Here is a 21,368-nt window from a genome sequence, read left to right on the forward strand (position 1 = left end):
ATGCACGTACCCATGAGTGTTATCCCACTTGAGTATAGACTTCTCTCCAATTCTTTGCTCAAACTGAATTCTTTGTTCAAGAAGAGCATTGCTAATCTGTAACTGGGACAACCGTAGGCTTCCACATCTCCCAGAGATATCATGACACCATCTTATCTGTGTTCTCAGTACCTCTTTCCCTTTTCTTTTGCCTTTCTCTCTTCTTAACCACATTTCCATTGTCTTATTTCTGAAGGACCGTGCAGTCTGGTAACTGTCATAATTCTCCTTGGGGAGTTAGTTAAAGGCTTAATCAAGCCAGGGGCATGCTGGAAGCGGATTGTACTAGTTTGCGAGAGATGCTTGCTAAATATTCAGAGACTTTGTGAGTAGATTGTTAACCTCTGGTAGCTTTAAATCAGCCATGGAGGGAGTATTTACATCTTGAAAACTGGCAAACATTGTAAACTGCCCCCCACCTGCCAGAGAGCTGGGCTGTCAGCACACTACTGGGTAGTACAGTCTCCAGGGGATCTTGCATTTTCATTAGGTAAGCCTGAAAACCTTATTCAAAGTCTAGATTCAAAATGAATTTCTATGGTTGGGATTTCTCTAACAGCAATAAACAAAGGAAAAAATCATTAGAGGCATTGCCCAAGTGTTACCACGTAGGCAAATAGCTAGACCATCTTGATGAAAACCACTTCTACTGATATATCACTAAGAGATATGGTGGGAAATTATAAACATAAATTTTAAGAAGTATTGCCTTTCTGGGCCAAGGAAGATTCCCAAAGATATATGTACATATAACAGTCCTATAAAATGTGTATCACTCTACAACAATGAGCCACTTAATCAGACTGTTAAGTGTTTTCAGAATTGCTGAGCAAAGCTAAGAGTGAAGTACAAGAGTGAACTATGCTCCTTAAGAAGAACAAAGAATTGCAAACTTTCACAGAAGATCTGGAGATAATGTAGCTTGTGGAGTCAAAAACTGAATTTACTAATAGAGTACCAATTAAATAATCTTGTGGTTTCCAAAACTGGAAGTGGGCCTTAACATTCTTAAAAAATCGTAAGCGTTGGATGTGTAGTTAAAGAAAAGGCTAGGCCTAGTTACCAAAGTACAGCAAATGACATTTCCTCATATTCCTAGAATATCGTCTTTGAAAGATTAGAGGTGCTTAGGATAAACTGGTTATCTTTTCTATGTATTTTTGTCTATGCCTCTCTCTATTTTCAATATTTACCGTATCTACTGTGTACCAGGCACTATCTTAATTATAAGGATCAATAAGTTCCAGTCCCACATTGTTTCAAAGATTCTGTCAAGTTTTAAAGTATATAGTTAAGGAAGTATTATTCAAAGGCCTCGAAGAGATTCTACGAGTAATATATGAAGGATTTAGTTTCTGATTAGTTTATTGTAATTAGACAATAATATTTGAAAACTCTAACCTTTTAGCCTTTTTGCTCCCACAAGAAGAGTCACCAGGAGCTTTTTAGAGAAGATGATTTGATTTCTGAGGAAAACTGTGGTGTAGCCTTCTTGGGAGGAATCCAAATGTAACTAAATAAAAATATGAAAACTATGCTTTATAGAGAACACTATAAAACCTAGTCAGAAAAATTTTGCTTATAATTAACCTGTGCTTCTGAAAATACCGAGTCTAAAAGTAGTAAATATGAATTCTTAATAATGGGTTCTTAGACTACAGTTACAGTGACACTTCGAGTTTGTTGTTACAGTTGTTTACTATAAGAAAAACACATGTTCCTATCAAAGCATGTAAAATTAATGAACACATTTTACATGAAGCTCAAAAAATACTCTCTTGGGCTTCCCTGGTGGCGCAGTGGTTGAGAGTCTGCCTGCCGATGCAGGGGACTCGGGTTCGTGCCCAGGTCCGGGAGGATCCCACATGCCGCGGAGCAGCTGGGCCCGTAAGCTATGGCTGCTGGGCCTGCGCTCCGCAACGGGAGAGGCCGCCACAGTGAGAGGCCCGCGTACCAAAAAACAACAACAACAACATCAACAACAACAAAACTCTCTTGCAAGCTGTACTCATTAAAGAAAACTATCAATGAATACATTAAACAAAAACAAAAATTCAAAGCAACAATGGCTTCAAAGCTAATACCTCAAGAAGGCTGAAATGTAGCAAAGTCATAAAGGATAGGGATAAAACATGTAACTGACAGAGTTTATCTAAAGATAAAACAGTTCTTTTGACACCAGGCAAAGGGATCAGGGAAAGATGGGGGTCAATAAGTGGTGAATGGCATGGCAGACTTTCTGCCTGGCCTTCACTGTTGACCTAAAGGATCATCTCACGACCAATAGGAACCGCTGAAGAGGCTTGTATAAACCTCCCCTAACAGCAGGTCTGAGGCTGCCTCAAACTACTGGAGTGTAAACCAGGCCTTTTAATTTCTATGATGTAAAGTAAGTCCATTTGGCCACTAGATGGAGATCAGGTTACTCTGCCATTGACAGGGAAGCTGCTGGCAGTCAGCAAGTGATAAGTATGGTACTGAGAACCTATTCTCTTTTCTCAGCACTTCTATGGAAGGTATTTTCCAAGAGCCCAGATCAGGAGCAAACCAATGTTGAATAAAGGGTCCATAAATGAGGAGTAGGTCGAGGGACTGATTAGGAAGGTAGCTGTAAAAGACACATTTTTGCTTGTTATTACCATTGCTCCTGGAATGATTCCTATTTAGATTTGGTTGTACAAGCTACTTGTAAATAGTAACATAAGCTGGTCTAAATAAAAGCAATTCAGTATGCTGTCTCATTATTTACCAAGCAGTGAGAAGGAAGACGAGAGATGTGACCAAAAATTACAACAACGGCAGATTACGTGGACAATGAATTCTGTCTGTTTAGACATAAAGATATATGCTCATAATTTGCTCCAAAGTTTGAGTATGTGTGTAAGTGTATATTTTCAATATCAACAAAATGGATCAAGAAACATCAGAGATGGAAGGAGAATGTTAGATAACATTCTAATGTTCTAATTTTACAAATGGAACTATCATTCAATTCTGAATTATGTAACTTTATTACTGAATAAGTTATTTCTATTATAGCTGCACTTTGAACTGGAGACATAAAGTTACACATTTCCTAGAAAATGTTTGGTTTGTAGAAGGATCAGATACTGCCTTGTATAATATAGCAGAGTATTTTGATTATTTTTGAGATGTTAGATACTATATTTCTGTTCATTTCTAACTTAGAAACTATATATATTCATTCAATACTTATTCAGTTACAACTGATAAACTGAGACAGTTAAAAGAATCCATTTGTTGTCAAAAAGCTTCAATTTCGTATATATGAGTATAAACAAGCATATCTGTCTACTGTGTACCAATCATCATGCTAAGGGCTGGAGATACAGCGATGTACAACAGAGGCAGGAAAGTCACTGGGAAGAGGAGAGTTACATGGTTAAAATACAAACAGGGGTTAATTTTTGTACCAGTGAAGACCCGTTATCAAAATCATGAGTGACACTCCTTTTAAAAGTTCTGTTGTGAAAGATAAACTTAATTGTTATAACCTTGTTATAACACATGAGAAATTGAAATAAAATATAAGAAATTCAAACACAATAGTATTTACTATTAGGCATCAATTACTGTAATGAAAAGAGGAGCTTAATTCAAAGGGAGAAGAAACTAATCTTCAGAATAATGAAAGAAGCAGAACCATAGTTAATTAATTTTCTAATTACTGTCATGGATAGTGACCAACATTCAGTCTGTTACTGTGATAGATCCACTTAATGACATGTTCATTTTAGAGTAATACATTTGTTTTAGCTTAATTAAATTAATATACTCATACCCTTTCAAAAGGATTTGGGGCTGCTGGCCTATATTGGTTTGCGATTTTCAAGATGTTCCTATAATCTAGGAATATGTATTACTCATTTACAAATACACACACACACACACACACACACACACACACACACACACATATATTTCTCCTGTAAGGAATATCACAAAAATAACCACAGAAAATAGTAATTATTAATCAGATATCAATGGAGTAGTTTGTAGAAATTTCTTATCTTGTTAACTGGTTCTTTACAAGAGCAACACAGTTGGCAGGAACCTACCTTTCTTTTTGCTGGATAAAAATGAAATGTAAACAAAGAAGTTTTCCTCTGAAGGTTAAAATAAATAAATTACAAATAAAATAAATCCTTTTACAATTCGGTTTAGCATTTATGGGTACACAGCGTTCCTCACTGCTCACATTAGTTCCAGACAGCAACTAGATTAGCTGGTGACTGAGCCATTTCTGGAGCTGTGGAGCTTCCTCCCTCTGTGGTGACCTGTTCCCATATTTCTTGCTAGTGCGGGGTTGGGTCTACTTATTATGACTGCTAAACTTCCATTCTCTGGAAATAAGGAGGTTGGTAAAAACACATCTCTATTGGATGCATAATTCTTCTTCTCTTCTCTGGTCTAAACGTTTTGGCCTTATACTAATGTGCTGCGTTTTAGATGCTCAGTATTTCTGTTTCCTTGGTAGCATGGGGCGATGCTGACGACAATGGCAGAAGTGAGAACAGATGCAAAGGTGGTGCTGGAAACTGATTAATGCTTAAGGTTAAAAAATAAAAGTTGATAATTGTATTTGCATGTTGTGAGGTGAGGAACCTATATATTTAAGCACTGACAGACAAAAAAGGCACATTTTTACTTTTTAACTATCTAGAAGGATAGATCTGTCTTTTTCTGTTATGAGTCCCAAAATTATTTTAGCTATTTAAGTAAACTACATTTGAGTCACTGGGCCGGGAGTTTCCACGACTGTGGCATTTGCGACTAAATGAATGAATTTATAACTGAATGTGTACCCTTAAGAGGTAAGGTCAATTCAAATGGTACCTGCATAAGTCTGTCACCTTCTTGTCCAATCATGTTTCTCCATTCCATGAGTGACCGCTGCAGATGTTCCAGTCCAGTTTCCCAAAGCCGGATGCGACCTCCCATGTCAACAGTGACAACGCCACCTTTGCCCCACTCAGCCAGCAGTGCATCTGTGTCTGAGATAGTAGATAGCCACGTGGTATATGGTGAGAGAGAGTCTGATCTGCAAAAGAAATCAGTGTTCAACCAGTGAAGTCCAGGTAATGAAGTTAGTTTAACCTGATTTAGGTTCATTAAACTTCCTACAAAGAATTCTCATAGTTAAACAACACGGACCTACTGTACAGCACAGGGAACTATGCTCAATATCTTGTAATAACCTATAATGGAAAAGAATCTGAAAAAGAATATATATATATATGTATACGTGAATCACTTTGCTTACACTTGAAACTAACGCAACATTGTAAATTAACTATACTTCAGTAAGAAAAGTAATGCTTTAAAAAAAACATTCTAATAGTAAGCACAATTAAAAGATAAGATACCAACAGATCCACATGTAAGGAAAAAATACATAGTTATTTACTGGTTATTTACATATTCCTGTATTTGTAGATCCTGGATGACATTAGCCTTCACTGTCAGGAAGAAAGAAACTCTACACCAACTGACACCTCACATACCCTCAGCGCTGGACACACTCCTTAGGGGTCTAAGGTCAGTGCTGAAACTAATGTCTTGTTTATGTGCTTTAATTGCATTTATATTTAATATTTTGCCTTTTCTAACTTAGAAAGTTATAAGGATTTATAATAAAGAATTTATATATTTCTTGTATTATATATTTCATACATATACCTATTTCTGATATTATATATCAGAAATAGTCATTTCTAGGAATGCAACTTTCACCTATAAGAGTCAACTGCACACTTCCTTTACCTCAGTATAGCTTTCACTACACAAAAGAAACACAGATTATAAATTCTAATTACCAGTGTTGGCTCTCTAAATACATCTGATATTTTCTGTATGAAATAAATGGTCTAAAGGGATGATCTAACAGATAATAAAAACATAATACACTATCAATGTAGATCTGTTAAAACCACAAAACTACTACATAGTGGGTAAATTCTTATAATAGACTAAAGAATAGATCAAGGCGACTTTAGCCTTTTTATCAGTCTGCCTTAGTAGATACTAAACACAGAGTGACAAAGCCAGCCGTTGTGGAACATGGAAGTCTTAGAAAATGTTTATATGAAGAGAACAAAAACAGTAGGATGGAAGAAGTGTTTCAGAACTACTAGAAGGACTCAACGAAGATAACATTTGATATAATACAGGATTCATCTCATGGTGCTCTCTCAAAAAATATTTGCCTTAGGAAAAGCATTAGTAGGTACAGATGGTGAAGTAAAAGGGTACTCAGAGTAATGAAATTTGTCCACCTACGATGTTTAAAACTCTGCCACAAGTGCTCAAGATGAATGATTCTATTGAGCACAGTACCTACTGGTTGCTTATTTAACTCTCCACCATGAAACTTTAAACTTACAGGGGCAATTTCTTCAGTATGTCAAAAATGTGCTTGAAGATATCACATATTTGCTACAACTTGCACGCCAGGTCTAGAATCTCTTCTTCACCTTTTTAAAAAAAATGCACATTCCCTTTATATATGATAACAAAGTCTTTAAGGAATACATAGAATTATAGTAGAGTGAAGCCCAGATTTATATACTCCTGTATATCAGAGCTAAGTAGTATCATTTTACAAATGCAAATAATACAAAAATTTGAGGAATAATACTCACATTTTACTGAGAGTGAAAGTGATGTATTCATTTTGGCCCTGCAGTCACATATAGTTTTACTGTGTTTTCTATTATTGGAAGTTAGCCATCAAATGGAAAATTCCTGCTATCTAGCAAAATACTAAATTTAAGCAACCAGCAACAAAACTGAAATCCAGATGGGTTGTTCCCTTGGATTACATATATGCCAAAAACGGCAACAGTTAATCTCAAGAGAAACTCAGGATATACTGATAATGAACAGACTCTAAACCACATGGCATTTGAAATATGGCAAGTCCAAATTGAGATGTTCTGTAAATGTAAAATACATACTGGGTTTCAAAGATGCAGAAGAAAAAAGGAATGTCAAGTATTATTAAAATGTTTATATTAAATACATTTCAAAACAGTAATACTTTAAATATAATGGGTTAAATAAAACACTATTAAAGGTAATTTCACCTGTTTCTTTTTTTACTTTTCTAATGTGACTACTAAGAACATAAAATTACATATATGGCTGACATTCTATTTCTATTGGACAGCACAGCACTAAATGAATGAAGTATGGTGATCAGCTGGCACTGGCTGAATATATATACCTGCCCTTCCAGATGTTACTTCTATGGCAGGTATAACATATGGTTCATACAGAAAGTTAACAGAGAAAAGCACTGAAATAAAAAGCTAGGGTCAATTAGGGAGAAATTAAGAGAAATATTGAAAAAAATCATCATGCTTTAGAAATGTAAAAAAAAAAGGTGTTCTTTTCTTTTGCTACTTGAACTAATAGTATGTGTTTTTTTTTCTGCGGTACGCGGGTCTCTCACTGTTGCGGCCTCTCCCGTTGCAGAGCACAGGCTCCGGACGCGCAGGCTCAGCGGCCATGGCTCACGGGCCCAGCCGCTCCGCGGCATGTGGGATCTTCCCGGACCAGGGCATGAACCCGCACCCCCTGCATCGGCAGGCGGGCTCTCAACCACTGCGCCACCAGGGAAGCCCTAATAGTATGTTTTAATGAACATACAATGGAATAAGAAATTCCCCCAAATGACGAAAAGCTATTTTTCATTAAACTGACACATTAAGATGTTCCAGGAAGACATTCTTATATATGTTGGAACAAGTAAATCTATTTCTTTGGATAATACTTTTATTCTTCATATTTCTCGGACCTGCCTAAAAGGTCCTAAGAAATGAAACTGTGTTTCTGAGTTATTTTGTACTGTCACGCTGAGCAATTTTCTCCTGGGAGTTGGAGGCGTGGGTCAACAGGAGGTCTGGTGACGTCTGGGTGACTGACAGGGGTAGCTGGCCTTCCTCTGACATTGGAAGCCTCTCCAGGCTCCTTTCCCCAGGATTTTGGGTGAGCCTTTAACCACTGTGTTGTGAGGCCTCAGTTGCCTGTGAGGGAGTACATGTTAGGAGGGGATGTACATCAGTCTATACAAAAGCAGGCACACGCTTAGGATGAGAAAGGGAGATCGGGCATGGATGCATCCAGAAAGGGATGGGCTACAGGTGAGGACACATGTGTCTGTCAAGGGAGAGATGGAGCATCATTGCTTCTCCTTTTATACCCTTAGTCTAGTTAGTTCGAATGCTTTGCTTCCACTGCTGAACAGTAATAAAGGCAGCCAGTGGTAACGAGCTCCATTCCAAATCTCTGGAATCCTTTGTCTACCGTACAGCCTTCACAATGGTAGATGCTCAGTTACATATTTAAAAACAATATTAAACCAATGCTATTTAAATTCCTTTGACATCTTGAATACATTTACCTCAGAAAACTAATATACGGAGTTAATAAATATGAAGAGTTTTGCTGTACTAAAAAATGCTGTTTCAAAAAAATTTATCATTAGGACAGATCAAAAAGGAAAAATGAAGGCTTGAAGGCTGTTAGACTTATACCTAGGTAACATTTGAACATTTTTCCAGAATGAAAATAAAAATGGCAGTAAAGAATGCAGAACAGGGACTTCCCTGGCAGTCCAGTGGTTAAGACACCGTGCTTCCACTGCAGGGGGCATGGGTTTGATCCCTGGTCAGGGAACTAAGATCCCGCATGCCATGCGGCATGGCCCAAAAAAAAAAAAGGAATGCAGGACAGCAAGATATAAACCAACTGTAATTGAAAAAACCAAAAAAGAGCTTGCTATTTAAGGAAGCAAAAAGCACACATTTATTCAGAGTACACGATAAGAATTCACTCATTTTTTTAATCTGACACACAAGCTAAGAACAAAGGTGAAAACAGATTACCCAGGAATAGGGATGTATCGGAGTCTCTTTGATTGGAGATCAGTGACTTCTATATAACCAGCTGTTTGTGGAGGGATAACATCTGCAAACAAGTCAAGACATGAGCCGAGGGTTAAATTACTGCATGATACAAAAATAGGACCTAAAGAAAGCATGGATGCTGCTAAAAGTGGAATGAAGTTTAGAGCGTAGAGCAGAACTCTGGGACCCACTTGACAAGGTCCTGCGCTGGCCAATTCCAGCCTTGAGGCTAGACTCTCAGAATTATGTTTTTGTCAGGGAACTACAGAGACTGTGAAATAGATGCATGTTAGTGATTCTTTACTGTCAAGAGCATTACCTAAATTCCTTTCATTTTCTTTGATAGCTTCCCCAAATGGGTCAATGTTTTATTTTAGCACTTACAGTTTATTTGAAAATATTTCATCATTTGAATTCTCTTTTTCCTTCCCAGGAAATCACAACGACGACGGTATAACACAGTGGAATCAGCACCTACTTTGAAACTGGACTGGCCTGGTAGAAAATCCTGGCTCTGATATTTCCTAACTATGTTTTACGCTGGCCAAGTTAGTTCTCTGAGACCTGCCTTCACCATTTGTAAAATGGGGATAACAACAGCATCTGAGCATCATAAACATTATTTGCACCCAATTAGTAGTTGCTCCACCCACAGTGGCTGTTATTATTAGGACCCTTCAAGACAAGAAAAGGTGAGGTGAGGACTGAGCAGTGGGGCGAGGACTCTGGGTCACGAAGAATATGAAAAGGCGGGGAAGGAGAGGGTGATGAGATATGGGGGGACAGAGTCCTCAACTCCAATTCTAGAGTTGTTTCCCAGCAAATTCCAGGTGTTTATTGACTTTTTCCCCAAAGCCCTGAGTACCACCACCATGCTCATCATCACCAGCTGCCACCACTGTGTCAGGAACACTGCATCAGGAACACTGCTTAGTCTTTGTAGATAGTGTTTTTAACACTGACAACAACAAAGACCTTGGATTCCTGTTTGAGAGATGAGGAAGTAGAGACTTAACAGAGGTGGTGCAATAATGGGACTTGCCTGGAGAGTGATAGACAGAGAAGGCTTTCAAAACCAGGCCTTTCTTCTGGCTTTAAGATCTCTGCTCTGCCCACCGCTCCACAAAGATCCTACCTGAGCTGACCGTAGGGCAGCAATTTAAAAATGCCTTATTTTACAAAATCTTGGCCACCAATGTCTCTTTAAAAAAAAAATCCCCCTACAAAGAACCCATACTCTTAAAGAATTTTGTCTGTTGTCTACCTCTTATTATAATTTCTGATTAGAATGAGATATCCGGAATGTCCACATTGAATTTATCCAATGTAGTTTACAAAAAATAAGAAACTTGGCATTTTAATTTCATGTTTGCAGCTGAAGTTTTTTGAGTAGGCCATCTGAAAACCTCAATATATCTCTTATTTATTCAACAAACGTGATCGAGCTTACTTTGCACCAGACACTATACGAAGCATTGGGGATACACAGGAAAGAGATGTGTGTGGTTCCTGCCTTGTCTGAGGAGCCCACAGCATAAAGAGGAAAGCTCCTTTTTTTTTTTTAAATCATTGTGAGCCTTTAGGGACTTCGAAAGGATTCTAGGGTGGGAATCACAGCCCTGGGGCCAGGTATGAGCTGCAGAGCTAGGCACGGAGTGGTCCCAGAGGGCAAAAGGGGGCAGGAGGAAGGGAAAGTGATGTCCACGGACAGCAGAGAGTAAGGAAGGAGAGTTACTATGGTAACCCGACCACCCAGCTGAATTGGCCATCCTCAGATAGCCATTTGTACAAAGCCAACATGCTTATCGTAAGTCATGCACCGCCTGCATTGGAAACGTTGCCTGGGATATAAGGTCAGTCTTGGACAAAGTTTTGCACCATATATCATTTTTGACAGTTCCTGCAGCTAGCACCTAACTGAAGTGGGTTGAATTACTTATAGACCCTGGTTCTTTGCCAAAAATGATGAGTTACTGAAGCGGTTGGGATCACTAGCGCTGCCTAGCTAGCCAGCTGCATCTGGCCTGCCACTTAGACGCATTCTCCTCTTCACAAGTAGTAGTATTAGACTGAGCTACCGCCACCAGTGCTTTTAGACTGCCTGAGAAAGCAAAGTAAGCCAACACATTTTAAGTATCTTTCTTTCTACAGCTTTCTTTCTTTCTTTCTTTCTTTTTTTTCAGTGTGCAAAGTTAATTCCATGGCATAAAGAGGATGAGAAAATGCAATAATGGCTGTGTCTATTTCAGGAAGGAGAAAGCAAGAATTTTATTCCTTGCGCTAAAACATATTTTCACGTATCAGAAAAGGCAATTTGTGGCTATAAAGCACTTTAAGGGTGGTGGTAGTGATGGTGGTAATGGCAAGGCTTGAAAAATTATCAGAATGGATGTTTCCGGATTTGAAAATAAATCAGCTCAGAATACATGATTGAATTAAGGAAGTGAAAACTGTGGCCAGATTTCCCTCCAAACTTAGCCAAATCCTTGTCTATCCATTTTAAATGTTTCAAAACTGTAGAGAGGATGGAGGTTCAGAAAATTTCCATTACATTTATAATCCAGGTGGATTTCGAAGAGAGGTATAAATATTTCAGGATTAGTTCACTAATGATTAAAGGGAAGTCACTGCTGCAGCATTTAGTGCGCGGTTCCCATATAGAGTGGGGACAGCTTAGACGCACAGTGCGAAGGTTAGGAGGGGGTATAAAAACCGTCAGACAAAGTAACCAAGAGCATTTTCAGAGGGAAGATGAAATTATATAAAAAATTCACTCCTTCAAGCAATGTAATTTGATGTACTTCTGTTAACTACTAGGTTAAATGTACTTCTGTATTCACAGATTAAAAGAGTGATGTGTGCCCTGAGATTGTGCTGATACCAAATCTTTGAATTTACTCAAAGTTCAGAAAACAGTACACTGCTTTCAATCAAGAGTCATTATTTTGTATTTAAAGAGCTGAGGCCTATGATTTAAAGTAAAAAAAAAAAAACCTAATGTTTAACTAGAAGGAAAATGATTGGAAGAAAGAAGTAAATCTCTCCCCATCTGCATTAACCACAATTTATACCATCTCTGTAAAAGCCACCAGGAGAGTAGCCTTTACAATTGCTATTGATTTCTTTAATAAAAGGCTGATGTGCATTAGTTCCTGACTAATCAGGTGGTGGGATTCTATTTACTTTAAAAAGATTAATTTAGCTTGAATTATCATTAGAGATCTATAGGCACATAGATTAAAGAGTCAAACAGACGGAAGGAAAAAATCATCAGCCTTGACTTTCCTCCTCTCACCCCTCATGTTCTGCTCCCAGAGATGCTTTCAACTTCTTAAAGCTGTTTCTTTGGTATTCACCTTCATCCTTATGGTGCTGTCTTCATGTTTTAGTTTTAGGCATTATTTATTGACTTCTCACCATGTAAGATGAGAGTTTAACTCTTCACATACCCCTCCCCCTGCCTACCACCTCATTTTTCCCATCCCCCAGTACATTTATATGAAAATTTTTCATTAGATTAACATCCAGCACTTATGTTGTTAGGATTATATAAATGCTCTTTACAGCTGAGCTATGCCTTGTCATAGCATTATTGCTTTTTCTTTTCATGGAGTTAATAATCATGCTTTGTTGTTGGTTTACTTTTTTACGTACCTAGCACAAATTCATCCTCGAAGTTTTCCCTATGTCAAAATTTCTTAATGTGTTCAAATAGTTGGGTTTATCAACTTCACTGTCTTGGAGGCATCTCTCCTGAAATCTTCTCAACTTTTCTAATCCTAGGAATCTGGTTGATTCCTAGGCCTGTGCACAGCTAGCATCCTGAGATCTCCCTTTACCATTCTCTTAGGATTTTTTTTTTACAGCCCACATTTAAAAAATTATTCCTGGGCTTCCATGGCGGCGCAGTGGTTAAGAATCTGCCTGCCAATGCAGGGAACACAGGTTCGAGCCCTGGTCCAGGAAGATTCCCCATGCTGCGGAGCAACTAAGCCCATACACCTAGAGCCCGTGCTCTGCAACAAGAGAAGCCACCACAATAAGAAGCCCACGCACCGCAACGAAGAGTAGCCCCTGCTCGCCGCAACTAGAGAAAGCCTGTGCGCAGCAACGAATACCCAGTGCAGCCAAAAATAAATAAGTAAATGTATTTAAAATATTATTCCTTTGTGTCAGACACTAACCTAAGCACTTTCTATACATTTGGAATATTTAAGGAACATTACCTTAAAAAATGAGGATAAATAAATCTCCTAGCAACCAAGAGAAAAATGGCAAAAATATATAAACAGGCAATTTTCAGAAGAGTAAATCGCAACATATAAAAAGATACTCAAACTTACTAGAAATCAAGGATGTGCACAATAAAAGGTCTGACCTTTGCAAGAGAAGATGGGGATGGAGAGTAGCCTCATCTTTTATGCTGCTGGAACAATAACTTTGGGTAACAATTTGGTAATTTCACTCTTAGATACATACCCTACAGACTCCCCACATATACACAAGGAGACTGGTACAAGAATACTTGTAATAGCAAAAAATTGTAAAGAACGTAAACATGTACCAATAGAGAACAGATGAATAAACTGACTGTGCTGTATGTACAGCAGTGAAAATGAATGAAGTGTGGATGATGACAAAGATTCTCTGCTTTATCTAGAGAGTCTGGTATTAGTGAAAGGATAGACACATATTGTGTTGGCCAAAAAGTTCGTTTGGGTTTTTCCGTATCATCTTATGGAAGGTGTTATGGAAAAGCCCGAACGAACTTTTTGGCCAACACAATATAGATGAATGGAACACAAACAAAAATCCATAAACAGACTCACATACGTGGTCAGTTGATTTTCTGAAGAGGTCCAAAGACAACTGAATAGAAAAAGGACAATCTTTTCAGCAAATGGTACTGGAACAATTGACTATCCCCACGCAAAACGATGAGTCTCAATCCACACCTTGTGCCATATAAGAAAATTAACTCAAAGTGGAGTACAAACCTAAGTGTAAAATCTAGAAATATGATATTTCTAGAAGAAAACATGAGAGATTTGGCCCTTCACCAAAATGGGAGAAAATGTTTGGAAAGCATGTATCCGATATTGGACTTATATCTAGAATATATAAAGAACACTCAAAAATCATTAAAAAGAAAAGTAATCCAATTCAGAAAGTGGGAAAAGATTTGAAGAGACGTTTCACTAAAGAAGATAGATATGAAAAGATGCTCAACATCATTTGGCACTAGGGAAAATGCAAATTAAAATCATAATGAGCTATCACTACACACCTGCTAGAATGGTGAAAAACTGACAATACCAAGCACTGAAAAGGTGGCAGAGCAACTGGAACTTTCACCATTGCTGACAGGAATGCAAAATGGTATTGCTCTTCTGGAAACCAGTTGGGCAGTTTTATCATATGACATAAAAATGCCATTCCTACATATTTACCCAAGTGAAGCAAAAACTTATGTTCACTTAAAAATCTGTGCAAACATGTTCATAGCTGCCTCATTAATTATTGCCCAGAACTGGAAACTATACAAATATCTATCAACTTGTGAATGGATAAGCAAACTGTGGTATATCCACGCAATGGACTACTACTCAGCAAGAAAAAGGAACAAACAACTGGTACACACAACATATATGATTCTCAAATACATAATAGTAAGTGAAAGACGCCAGACTCAAAAGACCACATACTGTGTGATTCCATTTATATGACATTCTGGAAAAGGCAAATCAATAAGGACAGAAATCAGATCAGTGGGGGTCTGGGGGAAGGCAGAAGGCTTGATGGCAGAGTGGCACGGGGAGGTTTTTGGGGAGGTGGAACTGTTCTCTGTCAGTTATGGTGATGGTTACACAACTGTATGTATTTGTCAAACTCACAGCACCATACACTAAAAAGGATGAATTTTACTCTGTGTAACTGGTCCCTAATAAGAACAAATGAGAACAATAAAATACTTAAATAACAACACTCTGTCTGATGTGTGGAGAATGGGGGGTGGGGGAAGAATGGAAGAGGGAACTCTGTCAGAGTGCTACTGCAGCGTTCCAGTTCAAGATGGTGGTGATTTGGATGTTGGCAACTCAACTGTAGACAAGTGGGTGGATGTAAGGTATATTAAGGTTGTATCAAAAGGACATGGTGGTTGATGATGATGTGGAGGGTGAGGGAGAAGCATCAGGGCTGACCCACTGGTTTCTGGGTGGATGAAGGTGCACTGAATTCTGGTATAGAATTTCTTGTAACTCCTGGAGTACTCTGTAATGCCTCTGTACCTTTCTCATGGGGTTTTTTCTTCTTGGAACAATTCCTTCATCTGATTCCCTCCCATTCATCTTTCAAGAGTCAGCTCGGAATCACAAGCCTGGCTTGTAAGCTCCTCCTTTGTGTTTATATATCACCTTGTGAATATGCCTATAGCACTGCACTGCAATTGTCAGTGTATTCACCTGCCTCTTCTACCATAAAAAACATTCTAAGGAAATGGTGATTTATTTGGAAGGAACTAATTCTAACATTATCATATAACCAGGACTTTTCAAACCCAGTAACAGATTATTATAATGTGTTTAGTATTATATTTATGAAGTCCACACTAATATAATGAATGTAAACACAGGACAATATTACTACCACTATGATGCAAATAATAATCAGTGGCTCGATGATCAAAAATTTTTATAATTATCCTTTATGATGAAAGCCAGTGTGGTTCAGTAAGCGTAGCTGTGGCCTTGGGTTGGAAGACTTTGGTGCAAATCTGGGCTCTGCTGACCACGGCTGGGGAGAACCCCAGCAAGTTACTTTACCTCTCAGTCAGTTTCCCTGCATATAAACTTGAGAGTACATTAATGATAGAATGGGAATTTGACGATTAAATGAATTTATACAAGGAAAAGTGATCAGCACAGGACCTGGCATAAGATATGCAGTAATAAACATAAGTTGACTTTCAGAGCTCTGGTAAGTGAATCAGGCTGCATAAGTCCCTGGCCTTTAGACACAGGAGTTTAAGGCAAAAGTCTTAAACTCCTATGAGAAGTTTAGTGAAACCCTTCTGAGCACATATAGGTCTTTTTAGTTACTAAACCCTGTTATAATTATTCATATTCATAAATATAAAATGATAATGATAAGTTAAATATCCCTACCAAAACCAAACTACCTTTGACTAGCTTGATAAAATAGGAATTGGTAAGTTTCTTACCTTTTGGGTAGATATCTTTTAGAGGGACTTCTCCTGGGGGCAAAATCCTGACTATCTGATTAGTATCCAAAAGCGTCACACAATTGCTCTGCTTTGGAGTTCCAATTTTCTTCTTCCCTCCATAGAATGTATCAGTGACCCTCGATTTATGCAAAGACGTTGGCCTTTTCCAAGAATAAACTTCACTAGGTGACTAAAAAAAAAAAGGAGAGAAATTCAAGCACTGAAGTATTATAAAGTACATTCACAACTTTTACAATGCAGTCCTTTAAGCAGATACCAGTGGTAAACTTGTATTTCACAAATATAAGAAAATCAAATTATTCCTTAACCTTTTTGAATTTGGTACAGAAGAGAGCTGCTTCATCAATAATCATAATTTTCAGACAAGTGTGAAATATGCAACACATTTTTTATCTTGAATTATAGCTAAAAAGAGGGAATATAATAATACAGGTAATTTAAGTAACTATAAATAAATATACTATAGCATCCACTATCTGGCATAAGGAATAGTATTACCAGTATTTCTCAAGCCCCTGGAAGGCCCCTTTTCAATCACCTCTCTTTCATATTCCCTAGATTTCAATTCTTCTGAAATTTTGTGTTATTTTCTCTTGCTTTACTTAAAATTTTTACCACATATCTATTTATCCTTCTCTACTCCAAGATCACAGATATTCTCCTATGTATTTGTTAAACATTTTGAAGTTTTGCCTTTCACATTTAGTTCCTCAACCCCTCAGGAGTTTATTTCTGTGAGTGGTATGAGGCAGGGCTCCATGCTTATCTTTTTTTCACATGGATAGCTAATTGTTCAAATATCATTAACCTTTGCCCACTGATCAGCACTGTTATCAGAAAAGTTTCATGTATGTAGGCAGCTGTTTCTGGGCATTCCATTCTGTTCTACTGTATATTTTTCTACCCCTAGGCCAATACCATGTGGTCTTAGTTACTAAAGCTTTATAATAAGCCTTGAAATTTAGTAGGGCAAGTACCTCTGCTTTTTTTTTTTTTTTTTTTTTTTTTTGCGGTACGCGGGCCTCTCACTGCTGTGGCCTCTCCCGTTGCGGAGCAACAGGCTCCGGACGCGCAGGCTCAGTGGCCATGGCTCACGGGCCCAGCCGCTCCGTGGCATGTGGGATCTTCCCAGACCGGGGCACGAACCCGTGTCCCCTGCATCGGCAGGCGGACTCTCAACCACTGCGCCACCAGGGAAGCCCTACCTCTGCTTTTCATTCTTGGTTCTTCTTCAGAAATGTCTTGGGTATTGTTTGCCCTTGCTCTTCCATAAACATGTGTGAGAGTTGCATTTGCATTGCATCCTTGTCAGTACTTGGTATTGTCAGTATTTATTTATTTATTTTTTTTAAGCCATTCTAATAGGCAATAGTAGTATCTCATCGTGGTTTTATTTTGCATTTCCCTAATGACTAATGATGTTGAACATCTTTTCATGTACTTAATTACCATCCATATATCCTCTTTGGTAAAGAGTCTGTTCAAGTCTTTTGCCCATTTTTTTTTATACATTTACCTCCGATTTTATTTCTATATCTACTTAAATACATTGAAAACCATGAGTTCACCCAGATACACACAATTCCAATCCAACCACTATAGGACTCACTCTAGTTTCCTTTCCTTCTGTATCTGTAACGCCCTTCTTTAACAGTGAGAAACCTAGACGTCATTACCCTTCATATACTTACTTTTTGGCTCAGTCCCACTGTATATGACTCATCTCCCATCTCCACCACTAACTTTCCCTTCCAGGCCAATGCCCTCCTCACTCTGCTTGGCCTGATAGCCCACACTGAGCTATGCGCATGTATCAACAAGCTCTTCACCTTACTCGGGCTCCCACATCCCACACCAGGCTGCCCCTTCATGGGGTACCATCTTCATCCTGGCTGGACTTGATTCCCAATCGCCAGTTGTTACTCCCTCCCACACCACAGATATCTTGCTCATCTGCTCAGCCTCTGACCTCTGACACCTCATAATGGGCCACTCTGCCCATTTTTTATACTGGATTATTTTCTTACTCTTGAGTTTTAAGAAATCTTTATATATTTTGGATACAAGTCCTTTGTTGGACATGTGATTTGCCAATATTTTCTCCCAGCCTGTAGACTGCCCTTTCATTCTCTTAACAGTGTCTTTTTTACAGAATGGAGGTTTTTAATTTTGAGGAAAGTCACGGTAGTAAAAAAAATTTCTAATGGATCATGTCTAAGACGCTCAGAACAATGTTTAGTAGAAGTGGTGGTAGTGCGTATCCTTGTCTTACTCTTGATATCGAAACAAATGCTTTTAACGTTTCACTATTGAGGATTCACTATGATACTTGCTGTCGGCTTTTGTAGCCATCTGGTAGTAGGTTAAGAGAGTTATAATAAGTTCATAATAATTTAGGTGCCTTTGATAATGCTATAAAAAGTTAATAAGAGATGACATGCCCTTTTGTTAATAGTTTGAGGGTCAGTCACCCTTGAGCACAAATCCCAGATCCCTTATTCAGTATCTTTGTGGCCTGGGGGATATATCCTCTCTGTTTTTGTTTCTTTCTCTATAAAACCTTGTGCAATTGTTGTAAAAATTAATTATCATGTACGAAATGGTTTAGAATAGTAGAGTGCCTGACTTGTGTTGGGGTCTAAAAACTATGACTGCTCTCATAAAATGCTGAAAGGCTGTCTAACTGAATGATCTAATCTATCATTAAACAAAAATTCATGAACATCTCCGATACGGTGGGTAATAAATATGGAGATGCAGCTTTTAATTTGACAAGGTCACTAGTCCTACAGTCTACAAAGGATTTCTAGAGGGTCAATATAAACATTACCTTATACTCAGCTTTCTTACCTTTTTCTAGTGACATTATATTTCTATACTCATTTCTTCAATCAAAAGATCAATTTTTAAAACAGTTCCACCTTCAGAAAAGTAGCTCCAGTATTTTCTCTACTGATAGCAGCAAACATTGTAGAAAGCATATTAAACATAACTCTTTCACTTAATCAAGGCTGCCGTAGATGCCGTATTCCAACAACATGTTTCATTTTCAGATATATAATCCACAGCAAATGTTTTTTACTTGATAATTAAGAAGACATATGGCAAAGTCCTAAGCCACACATTATCCACCGGGTTTTGGATTTCAAAAGTCTTATACCCTGAAGTACTCATCATTCATTAATTACATTAAAATTTTGAGGCAGGTGAGACTGGTGTACTATTAAGCAGAGCCAATATTTTTATCTTTAAGTGACTCTATCATCCCACCTAAAAGCTACAAAGGAAATTATGAAAATTAAATGTTTAATCAAAACACATGGAGTTACATCTAAGGTTATGAGATGGCAACTTGGGCTGAAATAACCTTTATACTTCATGTTCTCACATTTCCATCAGGGGAAGATGGTACCTAGTTTCACCTCAAGTCAATTATGAATAGCCTCTTCTTTACAGATAATAGTAAATAACAGCAGAAGGATCCATTTAAAAGCAAATTAAATTGAGACCACCAGCATTTATAGTATAATCTGGATGCAGCAAAGATATAAATCAGAGCAAAACTCAGTGGAAAGTGGACTGGTGTTCATGAGTGTTGAAAAATTTAACCTACAGTTATGAGACTCCAACATATTTCACTTTAAAAAATTCTGGAAGAAATATTATTTTGTTAGTCTCAAATTGTCCCTCTTGACAGATGACATGAGCACACATTAAGATAGCATGATATAAAATCACTGTCAGTAGGTTAACTATTTACCTGTCACATGAGCTCCCATGTATGGAGAATCCTGGTTTTCCTTTACTAAATTATATAATTGCACTACAATGTATATGTTAATTTTTAACAAGCAATGAAACCATATAGAATGAATTTTTTAATGACTGGTCTGGAAAACAGAAGGTTGATCTGAAATGCTTACCAGAAAATTATTACGTTTTTAATTACCCCTCAAATAGGCTTATAGAGTATAGGCCAAAACGGGGGGAAGAAATAGTTATTCAATCATTTAAGAAATTTATGCTTACCATGAGATCTGGGAAACCAACAACGACTGTAGCATAACTATTCTCATCTGCAAGAATTCGGTTAGGAGAGGCAATCTTTTGTCCCACAGCTGAACTCAGATTTTCAGATGATAGTTGATGACTTGAAATTTTATGAGGTATGCTGAAGTCTGTTTCTAAAAAGTGTCAGAGAAACGTTAAACACCATATGCCCCTAAAATGCTCCAGGAATTAATTTTTGCAAGATTCATTCTCACCAACTCAAACAGAAAAGCACAAATCAAAAAAGAGAAAACGCTTTCAGTTACACTCATGGCTTTTTGTCTGAGAAAACTCAGTTTTCACAATCATGGCATCTTCTCAAAGTGATTTCAAGTATTTATTCAAGAATTCAAATTTTTATTAGCAATCAAGATTAATATAATAGCACTCTGCAGAAAGAGGTGAAACTGGCCCAAACCAGTCTTAGCAATGGTATATTTTAGAATTTTTTTCATAATTACTTTTCATCCCCCCAAAACTGTGATGAACAAAGTAGAAATACTGATGGGCTGTGTAAAAAAGAAATGATGCAATCCTAAAATAGACTTGGAACCTACATATATGTAAACATTCTGACTTGTTAGTTTAAAAAATTCAAAGACAGAATTTAAAAGACGATAGATTCTTGCTTACTGTTTCTAGTGTAGTGACTAAGATTTCTTTTTTGGTATAAAGTTAACATGTTGATATTGTTGTCCTTAAATGATTCTAGAGGACAGTGTGTATGCAGGCATGTACCTATACAGCCACAAACACACAGAACACAGTATTTACCTTGTGTGACTCCAAACCCTGTGCTAGGCAGCTCCTCTTTCAGCACATACAACTGGCAAACCCTACTGTCCTCAGATTTGATGTGTGCAGGCTTAGTTAAAAGATATTTCCTGTAAACAGACAAAACATCTAAGTGAAAAGTCTTTCTTTTTCTAATAACTACGAGGCCAGACTAGGAAAAATCAGAGTTCCCATATCCTGCCCGCCCCCGCCAAAGCCTCCTTCTTTTTTTTTTTTTTTTTTTTTCCGGTACGCGGGCCTCTCACTGTTGTGGCCTCTCCCGTTGTGGAGCATAGGCTCCGGACGCGCAGGCTCAGCGGCCAGGGCTC

The 21,368-nt window shown here is 37.9% G+C and overlaps 1 protein-coding gene across 7 annotated transcripts in view; it reads right to left on the reverse strand.

Moving 5' to 3' along the window:
* Nucleotides 1-21,368, reverse strand: part of VWA8 (von Willebrand factor A domain containing 8) — a 369,572-nt gene that overhangs the window by 98,476 nt on the left and 249,728 nt on the right. For all 7 annotated transcript variants that reach the window (XM_067713438.1, XM_067713439.1, XM_067713440.1 and 4 more), the window contains exons 33-37: nt 21,040-21,149; nt 20,245-20,399; nt 16,192-16,384; nt 8,949-9,030; nt 4,897-5,101 (exon numbers count right to left, since the gene is read on the reverse strand). In XM_067713438.1, the coding sequence (XP_067569539.1) occupies nt 4,897-5,101; nt 8,949-9,030; nt 16,192-16,384; nt 20,245-20,399; nt 21,040-21,149 (745 nt within the window). The remainder of the gene's footprint in view (nt 1-4,896; nt 5,102-8,948; nt 9,031-16,191; nt 16,385-20,244; nt 20,400-21,039; nt 21,150-21,368) is intronic.

The sequence above is a fragment of the Pseudorca crassidens genome, chromosome 18 (genome assembly GCF_039906515.1).
Source record: "Pseudorca crassidens isolate mPseCra1 chromosome 18, mPseCra1.hap1, whole genome shotgun sequence".
Taxonomy (NCBI): Eukaryota; Metazoa; Chordata; class Mammalia; order Artiodactyla; family Delphinidae; genus Pseudorca; species Pseudorca crassidens.